Source organism: Dermacentor albipictus, chromosome 6, assembly GCF_038994185.2.
Source record: "Dermacentor albipictus isolate Rhodes 1998 colony chromosome 6, USDA_Dalb.pri_finalv2, whole genome shotgun sequence".
NCBI lineage: Eukaryota > Metazoa > Arthropoda > Arachnida > Ixodida > Ixodidae > Dermacentor > Dermacentor albipictus.
The window spans coordinates 18,867,850-18,879,445 of NC_091826.1; the positions used below are offsets into that span (position 1 = coordinate 18,867,850).

The 11,596-nt window shown below is 47.7% G+C and overlaps 1 protein-coding gene across 1 annotated transcript; it reads left to right on the plus strand.

Moving 5' to 3' along the window:
• LOC135896323 (galactose-3-O-sulfotransferase 3-like) lies at positions 1-11,392 on the plus strand. The gene is made up of 5 exons (XM_065424687.1): positions 1-142; positions 2,652-2,952; positions 4,551-4,691; positions 4,852-5,135; positions 10,872-11,392. Exons 1-5 carry the CDS (start codon positions 63-65, stop codon positions 11,263-11,265), a joined length of 1,200 nt encoding a protein of 399 aa, XP_065280759.1. The 5' UTR covers positions 1-62; the 3' UTR covers positions 11,266-11,392.
• Positions 11,393-11,596: the final 204 nt, after the last annotated feature.

An 11,596-nucleotide genomic window follows, 5' to 3' on the forward strand; every position in this document is an offset into this window, starting at 1 on the left:
TGACGCGTGATTCGCTCGCGACTGTCGGAGAGAGACGAAGTTAAAGAAGATCCCCGCCTGGGATGCGTCTGTCTCGAAGGATGTGCAAAGGCAGGAAAACGGTTTCGCTGACTTTCGTCGTGGCCGGCTTGGCTATCATCAGGTGAGTGCACACGATATCCCGCACACGTCGTCGTCGACCGTGTCGTACTGAAAACACCAGTTCGATTCGGACCATGGACGAAATAATTAGTTTATAAGAGAGAACATTACGTGACGCAGCCAGGCCTGGCAGGCGAACTCTTTGTGAAGCCATTCCCAGTGCTTTTTTTTTTTTTTCTCGCAGTGTCGCCCTAAGACGCAGGCGCGTAGCCAGGAATTTTACTGGAGCCTAGTCAGCCTCAACTCGCTACGCCACTGCCAACACGTGACCTCTGAGACCCTGCGTATTGGTCGATAATATGTTTTTTTTTTTTCTGTAATTTTAGATCGATGGCTCATTTGCGATGCTGCCCTGCGGTTCAATGACGTAGCCAGGGTTGGCACCTTCCAAATTTCTGTGTTAGCATGTGGCCTGCCCGGCCCACTACTCCGCAAAGCAAATTTATGGTTACGCCACTGCCGGCGAGATACGTAACTCTGCCACGGCCGCGCTAGAGGGGAGATATGCGCGTGCATCCCCTCGAGTACAGCGGAGGCTCTGACGTGACGATCACGTGATGGGCCGACTTGTCTGGCTTCAATCGCGTTGCGCAGTGCCCTCCCTCCTATTTCCTCTCCTTTCTCGATGCTTAGCCTTATTGCTACATGACGTCATGATAATGGCGAAGACGCAGGGTCCGACATCTTGAAAATTACCTCGTCCAATTAACCCCTACTTGCTACGTGTCGTTTGTGCGGGAAGCATGGGGTAAGGCTTCTGCGACTTCGAAAATATGTGACAGTACTTTCGGAGTCCCTCCCACAAATACGCACGCGATGTATTTGCGCCTGCGTTGAGCAGTTTGCGCAGCTTGGCGGACTACGGACCGGTGTCCCTTGGAGTCAACACGTCGGTACTTGTTGCGGATACACAGGATGTACCTACACATGCCTTCAGCACTGACTCACTCCTGCTGCAATATGTTCCCCCAAAGTTATTAATTAGCTATTGCATTATTAGCAATTAGCTATTGCATTAATTAGATATTGCACTAAAACAAACAATGATTATCGAGCCAGATGGTCTTTGTTTCTACCATAACGAATAATAAATACATAGACGGAAAAATAACCTCGTCTAGATTTCCCACTTTTTAATTACTGAAATGTATTCGCTGAAGTGGCTACAATAACGCTGGAAGCCGGTGATCTAGGTGATCCTTCTTTAAATTATGCGACGTGCTTTTGAAGGTATATTTCGTGTTCAGCGTTGGTAAAACGGCGTCCTATCTACCTTGTTATTTCTTGTATTCCTTGGATCTCAGTACCCGCATAATATTACAAATGCAGTCATTTCATTTGCCTTCGAATATCGAATGAACTCTCTTTCATTACTATATATGTCATGTATTCGATGCAACCACAGTGTTGACGAGCAGGATACAGCCCGCTTCAGTGTCCACAAAATTGGCGAACGCTTTCGATAGCAATAAATAATAATACGGCAAGGCTCCAGGCGAAGAGTTATCCACCGGAAAATATGGCGAAAGGTTACAAAGAACATATATTCTAAACAGAAACTCTTCTTGGGTGGGAATAAAGTACTGCCAGCATTGGGAAAATAAAGCCGATAATCTTATCGAGCGCATCTATCTTAAAGAACGCATCCGAAGACGCGCTTCGAATATAAAGCCATTAATCTTTTAAGACGTTTGTACGAGTGCGGCTAACTATTAACCCTCTAATGCTCAACGTACCGTACATGCTACGTTAAGTTTGACGCTTCAAAATAAACTTAACGCAAAGCCCATAGTAGCATTTTTTATGTGCTGGAGTGAAGTTCGCGTTAAACATTGCCGGAAGTTCAATAAAGTTGGATCCATCCACCCATGGAGTGAAGTTTCAGCTACCTGTGTAGCATGGCTACACAGGTAGCTGTAGGTAGCTACACAGGTAGTGCTGTGCTACCTGTGTAGCCATGCTACACAGGTAGCACGGCTACAGCATGGCTACAGTAGGCTACAGTACACAGGTTTCAACTACATGTGGATAGTTCAACAAACCAATAACTAATTGCATTGTTCTTGTGCAAATATACTCTCCCTGGCCAGAAATAAAGGGGAACAACTTGTTACAATTTTCCTTGGTGTGGAACACGTGTCTGGGCTTTACAGGGTCAAAGGGGACGCCGCTGTGAGCGACTCCCACTTTGGCGGCGCCACCAACACTCCAGCTGCAATGATTGCTGAAGCGTGGCCGGGTGACTGGACACCTCCCTCAGTGGCGGAGGGAAAAGTTCATATACGTGCTTTTAATTAGCTTTTAATTATGCGGTAGTGCGTTAATTTCCTTTGACAATGGACAGAAATGTGGCTCGCGAGTGTCCGCTGTATCTGGCTTTGCCTCTTGATCTCGTCCCATCGTCTGTCCCGTCTTGCTGGGGCTGTCCGCGCCGTTGAAAGCACAGCGAACCAGCCACCTTCGTGCTATGGCGTATAGTGACGCATAACTGTCGGCAACACTGTGCGTAGCGTCTTCTCGTCGCTGCGCCCTCTGTGGGCGTCCTCGCCGCCGGTCCGCCGTGAGCCCCAGCGAGACGTGTTCTTCCTGAAAACGCACAAGACCGCCGGCTCGTCGGTGCTCAACCTGCTTCTGCGGAGAGCCGAAAGCGAGGGCCTCAACCTGGCGCTTCCCAGGGAGGCGGAAAAGCACATGATGGGCTACCCGCAGACCTTCTCGCCGCAAAAGCACTTGCTCAACTACTCGCAGTGCGGGCTGCGGCCGAACCTCATGGCGCTGCACATGCGCTACAACGAGACCGGAGTCAAGGAGGTGCGTATGTGCGTACTGTAGAGCTCAGTATGAGTTACAACACGAGAATCCGTTTTTTATGCGAAGCATACTAGCCGCACAACCACGCTCTTTCTTGCTGCGCCGCGCGCGGCCGCGTAGCTACCATATGACGTCATAGCAGCTGCAAAAGCGGAGGCTCAACTCGTGCGCTCGCTTGCGGCCGCGTAGCTACATAGCCGGGTCTCAGCTCGTGCGCTCGCCTGCATGAGTTGTTTCTTCGTCTAGCCGAACCAAATATAGCCAAGCAACAGCAGTTCACCAGGCTAAAGAGTGGTTCAACAACTAAAATAAAGGCTAGTATGCTTCGCATCCTGGGCTTAACCTTAGCTAAGCCACAGCCATTTTTTTCCTTAGAGCTCAGCTCTTCGGCGCCCGTTCCTGCGGCGAGTGTCGGCGTCCCTCGTAACTGAGAGAACAAGCACAGCGAAGTACGAAAGAGGGCGAGGAGGAGAGTGCAGCGGAACTATGAGGCGGAAGGCAGAGGAGGAGGGTATGGCGAAAGCGTGAGAAAGAAAAGCGTAGTGCCGCGCAAGACGGGCTCTTCGGCGACTAGCCAGTAGCGCGAAGCCAGGACTTGACGCACACCCGTGAGCAAAAGTATACGGACCACAGGGTCGCCGAAAAAGCAGAATTCCTTCGTAATTAATTAATACGCGTAAACGGAAACTGACGAGTGCACTGGAAAATTCGTAATGCCAAGTTTGGGCTGGAGGCTTTCATTTCAAGATGCATTCACAGACAGAGAAGATAATTATCTTTATCGCGCAGTCCCTGGTCCGTATACTTTTGCTCACGAGTGTACATGACTCAAGTACTACCGATTGTGACATGGAACGAGCAAACGATTGAATTTTTATAGTGCAAGGATAAGAACCTACTGCAAGACTATCCGAAATATTTTGTGATGCTTTTTACAGTAAAACACACCAACTTAAGTTAATAAAGCGTGCGTCACGCTAGTTTCGGCGCCTATATTGCTGCCCTCGTACCGGCAACACTGGGGCGACGTCGCTCGAAGTCGTCGCTCGCATGAGGTACGACTTGTAGGCGACGAGCGAACGCGACAGCCATATCCATCGCGTCGCTTGTCGCTGTCGCACGCAAGGTCGCTTGCATGGGGTTTAAGCTTAAACTTGTGTCGCTTGTATCGCCGCCTGCCGGCAGCTGCAGAAAGCAGCCTTTCAGGGAGGGCTGCACGTGTCCCAGCTTATGTTTTTTTTTTCTTTCGCAGTGGCTGCGCTTTCATTTATAAATAATTCGGTGCTTTTTTGACTGCACTTGTAGGAAACTGTTCTTTATATAGGCTCAGTATTGAATAAAAGAAACGAGCTCTTTAATTCTTCGAAACAAACAAGCTGTGGTATACGGCTGCCAATGCGTTGTTTTTAGATCCGAAGAGCTCGAGCGCAACGCGAGACATCGCTGTTTAGCGCTACCAATGCTGCGCCCTACAAGGGTGAACTCACAATTTATTTTTCTGAATTCTGCAGCCCTCACTTTACCAAAGCTCAATTTAATTTCCGCATAGCTCTCTCGATGAATCAATTCCCGACGACGCTATATTTCATTTTCCGCAGGTGATGCCCCCGGGCACCGTCTACGTGACGATAATGCGGCGTCCAACCGACTTGTTCGCGTCGCTCTTCTACTACTTCATGTTTGACAACATTTACGACGCCAACCTGACCGACTTCCTCAGGGAGCCCTTCTTCGTACAGGTTAGCAAAACAAGTACACTCGAAAGTTTCATAGCGATACGTGTGCAGCGAATTAAAGGGAAGTAATAACATTGTTTGTATACGTAATATCCGCTTTCGCGATGTCGTCTGCTCGCTGCCATTCTTCGAGACGATCCAGAAGTACTATGGCTCGCCGCAGACGGTCCGAAACGCCCGCCTGCACGAATCTCTGGGCTTCAACCAGATGGCTTTCGATCTTGGCATCGACGGCGACGACTTGGCGGGCCGCGGAAGCGACGACGAGGTGTCCCGGTTCGTGCAGTCCGTGGACCGGGACTTCCACCTCGTCATGATCGCCGAGCGTTTCACCGAGTCGGTGGTGCTGCTGCGCGAACTGCTCGGTTGGCAGCTGGACGACATGGTCGCATTCAAGCACAACGTGCGCGTCCACCGCTACCCGCCACCTGCCGAGGACGCGGTCAGGTGAGGCGAGAATGCAGTATACACAGAGTGAAACTCCTGGATCTCACAAAGGTATGGTGACGACTGCCGCCTGCACCTCGTGGTCTGTGCCAAGAGAAGATTCACATTGAGCGCTCCCGTTGGCACCGCGAAAAAATCGGCTTGTTTGCGGCGTCTCTTTCAAAGCCGTTCGCTCCTAAAGTTTCCCTTCGCGTGAGCAAGTGGGGAGAAGAGCACGACAACTCGGAAAACACGTGCCAGTCTATGTATACATTTGCGATTGTGGAGGTTATGTATATGCACGTTTGCTGATTGGTCGGGCGCGGCGCACGTGGCCCGCTAACTTCTCTTCACTCACACCAGTTAAGGTCCCTAAACTTCGTAAAGTAGCGACGCTCTCCTCCTCCGCCTTCACTCCTCCTCGTTTCTCCTCTTTCGCGCTCCCTCCTCGACCGTGGCGCCGCCTACACCGCTAGAGCGTAGCAACGGCGCCAACATACACTCCTCGCCACTCCGGAGACGATTCTCGAGCAAAAATGGCGCTGAAGCAAGGCGCGAGGGCCCACGTGATGCTATTAGGCCAATAGCGACGCGGCCTCGGCCAGAGCGCGCGAGGAGGAGGCGGCCTTCTTTCTAAGCGCGCCGCTACTTTACGAAGTTTAAGGGGCTTTAACACCAGGGGGCACGCTGAAGTTAATGTCCAATAGTGTAGCTCGGCGGCAAAAATCAAAGCATTTTGCTACTTTTCGAAGCTACAGAGCGTAGAGTTAGTATATCGACTCTAGCGGAAAAGCTGAGCGAGGAAAGGGACAACCGCAAAGGCGCCGCCATGTTGCTACGACTCATTCTTGTAACGCTCAAAATGTCTAAAATATTATGCAAAAGAAGAATTTACGTGTAGCGCACACGTATATGGACAATCTCTAAAGTTCATTACGTATATTTTTTAGAAAGATTGGATGACTATTTAGAACATTTTGATGCAAAAATGTACGGAATGCGTACGTAAGAATGCGTTTGCAGGCGCCCGAACCAGACGGCGCCACCTTACCGAGGGAGGCTCGCGAGATCGCACTGATTGCGCGTCGCGTCTGAATCGCATCTCGTCGTCTGCGCCTGCGCGCCGTTCACCGAGTAGCAACATGGCGGCGCCATTGATGTTGTCGATTCCATGCAGGGGCGCTATGGAGGAGCTTTTCCTTTAGAGTTGATTATATTAACTCTTTAATCCAGGGGCTTTAGTACACAGCGAGCAACCTTTTTATTGATTTCACCTGTATTAGGAAATATTGTACACTACAAAAAAAGAAGAGAAAAGGAACTCATTAGCAATAGAAGAGGTTTGGCAAGCCAGAAAAAAACTCAAATACGAAATTCGGGTGGCGACACCAGCTCAAAGTTCCCGCACCAGCTCACCGTGACGTCACAGATCTTGACGGAGTCTGCTAGGTCGTAGTATAGTAGTTTATCGGTAAAAATAAAACTACGTTGCGTTCTGACGGAGCCAAAGATTGAACACGGCAAGTTTTGAGAACGTTTAGTGAGCCAATGTGGCCCAGACCCGCCGTGGTTGCGCAGTGGCTCTGGTGTTGGGCCGCCGAGCACAATGTCGCGGGATCGAATCCCGGCCACGGCGGCCGCATTTCGATGTGGGCGAAATCCGAAAACACCCGTGTACTTAGATCTATGTGCAAGTTAAAGAACCCCAGGTGGTCGAGTCCGGAGTCCTCCACTACCGGAGTCCTCCATTTCCGGAGTCCTCCACTACGGCGTGCCTCGTAATCAGAAAGTGGTTTTGGCACGTAAAACCCCGTAATTAACGTGGCTCAAATACGAAAAAAAAGTACTTTGAAATCCGTGACATCACGCTGACGTACCGGCGCTGGAGTTTGGGCGCGAAATTAAAAAAAAAAATATGGAACTTAGGCCTCCGTTGTCTTTTGTAATAATCAACCTATTATTGTGAAATTAGCGAATATATAGTTTTTAAATACTATTTTGTCACTCTGAGCTGATTTAGTATTTGTTTTTACTGCGCCCCCCCCCCCCTTCTTTAACGATCAGAGCCCAACTCGTAACTTTTGTTAAGCTGTTTGACATTTCAAAATTCTGAATTAGGCGGAAGAAACCTAATGCGAACACCCTAGTAGTTTCAGGCAAGAGACGCAAAAACTATGTAAACGCACGGATAGACCGACACAGACAAAGCTGACTCAATGTATGTGCATTTTAAGTGTCGGTCGATCTCTCATACCTGCCGACTCTCAGGAATTTTTTTTGTCGTAACGTTCACGAATTATGGTTCGGCTTACGATTCTGCGAATGTTGCATAAGCTATTCCGAAAGACAGATTGGTTTCCCGAAAATGTTTTAAATCTCTTGAAAGATGGAGCGACACATACTTGCAACAAATTACGCGCAAGAAAAAAGAAATGCTGAGAATGTATACGTGCATCGCTCCTTTGCAAGACACCTTATACGAGAGGTGTACATGGCTCAAGTAAGCTTATTCAGACAAGTTCCTGAAGCACTCGAAATCGGTAGTAGCGAAGTCGCTGATCAAGTCACTAATCTGGAAACAATGTTGTCTGTCTCTGCTGCCCCAGGCTTACTTCTGGTTGTGCTCTGCGTGTTAATTTAAATCGTTAAAAAATGTGTATGTATGCAACAAAACGTGTACGCTCAGGGCAAACTTACAGGCGTGATATCCCCACGCCTAGGCTTAATGTTTTTTTTATGTCCGCAGGATTTTTTACCAAATCGTATGTTCACAGTTGGCAGGTATGCTATCGGTGCATTGTCACCATTTTATCAATTTTGCCTGAAGATGCAAAACCAACATGTCCGAATTTCTCCCCCATAGTAGCGTTTTTTGATATGCTGGAACGAGTTTTCTGTTGTGGATAGTTCAGAAAACCAATTACTACATAATTAATATAGCAAATTCTTTTACTCTTGTAACATTTCATTGCATCTTTCACGAGTCGCGATCCTAAATAAAAGTGAACAAGCTGCTTTAATTTTTCGTTGATGTGGAATGGGCGTTCGGGCGTTGTGGGGATCAAGTTGGGACATGCGGAAACATTTTACTACAATAGAAAACCTGATATTATTGAAAATTTCCGGCATTTTCTTTTGCTAAACGCTATATAATTGACCAAGTGCGCACACCTATTAAGCAGAAGCGCTGAGAGAATAGCCAGTATTACCAAGTTTTCAACCATAGCCACCAGAGTTTCTGCATTAACTGTTGCAGTTTCTAGAACAAATAATTATGGAATCGGATCACATAACAAAGAAACACATGGGCTACAGCAGGCACCGGGAAATTCAGGTTAGTTTTGACCCCATCGGGATGCTTAAGAGGAAGCTTTAGCTCGGGTGCTCCTATCTAAATACATGTAAAAGGAGAATTCGTTTTTCTCGGCAACCACTGCACCAAATTTGACGGGGTTTGCTGCATTTAAAAGAAAAGCTTAAAATCTAGTGACTGTTGGTTTCGAATTTTCGATTTAGGTCGTCAAATTTTTATAAAAATTTGGCGAAAAACGCAAATTTTCAGAAAACGAAACTATCAAGTTTACAATCCTGTAACTCAGCAAGAAAAAATGATATCGCAATTCTGTGAATTGTACCTGATAGCCCATCTAAAGCGGACAAAATTGATATGTTACACATGAACCTCAAAAAATGGAGTGATGTGTAATTACAACTTTTGCAGAACCTTTGTAAACAACGTAACAAATTCACGTATAAGGTAAACTGACATATAAAATTTGTCCGCTTTGAATGGTCTAATGAATGCCGTTTACAGAATCGCGATATCTGTTCTTGATGCAGAGCTATTAGCTTGTAAACTTCGTTCTTCTATTTTTTTCAAACATTTGAATTTTTGAAAATCCTTTTAACAAAATTCAAGCCCTAAATCAAAATTTCGCTTCCAACAGTCACTAGAATTTAACTTTCTCTCTCAAATGCAACAAATTTCATTAAAATCGGTCCAGGGGTTATCTCAGAAAAACGTTTTTGCGTTTTTACATGTATTTGAATAGGCCGCGTCGGAGTTGGGCCCGAGCTAAAGCTTCCTCTTAAAGTGCTCACAAAGCACTGTAGACGAGCAATTTTCCGGGTCGCGGCTGGGAATCGAACCCGGAACCTCGTGTTCGGCAAGCACAAGGCCGTAGCCACTGTGCCGCCGACAAACGATTTCTGCATATAGGTCATTAGGCCCATTTCTCGCTGTCATACTGCATCCTAATCACTGCCGAGATTGTGATTGTGGACGAACTAGAAGTTCTTCAGAAGTTCAGACTAGACCCCTTTGAGCGCTGCCTAATACACGCGTTCTCTTCTGGTAATCGATATGGTGTTCGATACGCTCACGCTGTCGCATCACCACTGTCACTACCTTGATACTGCACGCACCCGCCCTGGTCAATGTTCACCCGGCGCCGCACACCCTGCGTCACGATGTGCAGCGACCTTGTATAGTGCGTTTTACAATGCAAGCACTTGAATTTGCAACACAAAAGTGGGTTTCACCGCACAAGCTATCTTAGTGTGGGAAAGCTCACTTCAATCGGCAGTAGTAAGCGGAAGGGAGATCATTGAAGTGGGCTTTGCCCCATGAAGAATATTATTGCAGTGAAGCCCAGTTTTACACTGTGTTTCGTGTTTCCTTTTTATTTCTTCTATTAGTTATTGAGTTTGGAATTACGTGGACACTCCAGGCCTATTCCCGCCGTTGTCTTGATGAACCGTATAAAGTACAAGCGCGATAAGGTCGTGTGCTGTGGGTGCGAGGATAAGCGTGTGAGGGCGAGTCGAGAAGGGCGGTGACTTGAAGCGCGCCGTCTTCCCTCTCGCCGAATGTCGGAGCTCACGTGATAAAGCTCGCGAAATGAGGTGTTGGGAGGGTTGAGTTAGCGCGCGGTAACGTGATCAAACACACGCTTTATTTTAAAAGAAAAAAAGACCATCGCAGGCCATAAATCAAAATTGCACTTGAGAGAGTTTCTAGAATTTAACTTCTTCTCTTCGTAAGTTGGAATCCGCCTCCAGTCCACTACATTTCCAGGTTTAAAGTGGCGCCTGACACCGACGAAAAAAAAAAAAATTGGGGCGAGCAAGTGTGGATAGTGCAGGTGCAACCAAATTAGGAAGGCCCACCAAGGTTCAGCGGAGACACTCCCTCACGAGAACAGGAATTGGCCTCCCTGGTGCAGTATTCGGCCAGCACCTCCCACATGACTCCAGCAATTAACCCGTGGCCCTCAGCACCCCTCATCTCATTCCAATTGTTGCCTGTGAACGCATATGGATGAAATGTATTGAGGAAGAGAACCAATTTGACCTCAGTCCTCAGGTGCTCCAGCGTTATGCGTGAAGGCTTCGGCTCCTACTGCTGAGAGAGAGAGAGAGAGAGAAAGAGAGAGAGAGAGAAAACCTGATGAAGATCGGTCCAGTGGTAGAAACTGTTGAAACAAAATACTTGTTCTGTTTACCTTGCAGCAGCGCTCAAGTTCTTTACGTTTGAAAGGTCGCCTGAACAATTCCTGTTACCTACTATATATATATATATATATATATATATATATATATATATATATATATATATATATATATATATATATATATATATATATATATATATATATATATATATATATATATATATATATATATACACAGTGTCGTCTATACACCCCTTTCTGCATGTGATGCGCGTCATTCGTCCTCAACCGTCCCCGCGCGCAGGATCTTGGAGCGGGCGAACCGCGTGGACGAGGCGCTGTACCGCCACTTCGCGGCCAAGCTGGACCGCCAGGTGGAGGCGTTCGGCCGCGGCCGCATGGAGGCCGAGGCGGCCACGCTCGAGAGCCGCACCGACTTCTGGTACCGGCGCTGCGTCGGCTCGACCGGCTCGAACCAGTTCCGCCAGCAGGAGGCCGTGTTCGAGTACGCGATGCGCGAGAACGTCTCGGAGGGCGAGCGCCGCATGTGCCAGCTCCTCACGACGCCCGAGCAGGCGTTCGTGAAGAGGGCTCGCACGCGGCTGTTCGCGCTCTGCCCGCAGGCGTCGCCGGCGCCGACGACGACGACGACGACGACGGTGGCGGCGTCGTCCAGGCCGGACCGCGGGCCGAGATGACCGGCAAAGCGGAAAACTCCAAACAAAAAATACTCACCGTGCATTCTTTTTCTTTCTGTCCCTTTTATTTTCTATTCGCTGTTTATGTCGCTTCAATTTTATTACACTCAGATGTCTTTTATATAGAGCAATTAGTCCATTTGTCCTTATTCTACGGAAAGCTTTAACGTGTCCGTGAGCTTCTTCTAAGTTTTACGGATTTATGGATGGTACAGACTTTACGGATTTTACGGATTTTGCGGATTTAAGTTTTACGGATTTCCAAAAAAAAAAAAGAAACCTGTTACAGATAACACAATCCTAATCCTTGAGCTGGATTACTCAGAGAGGC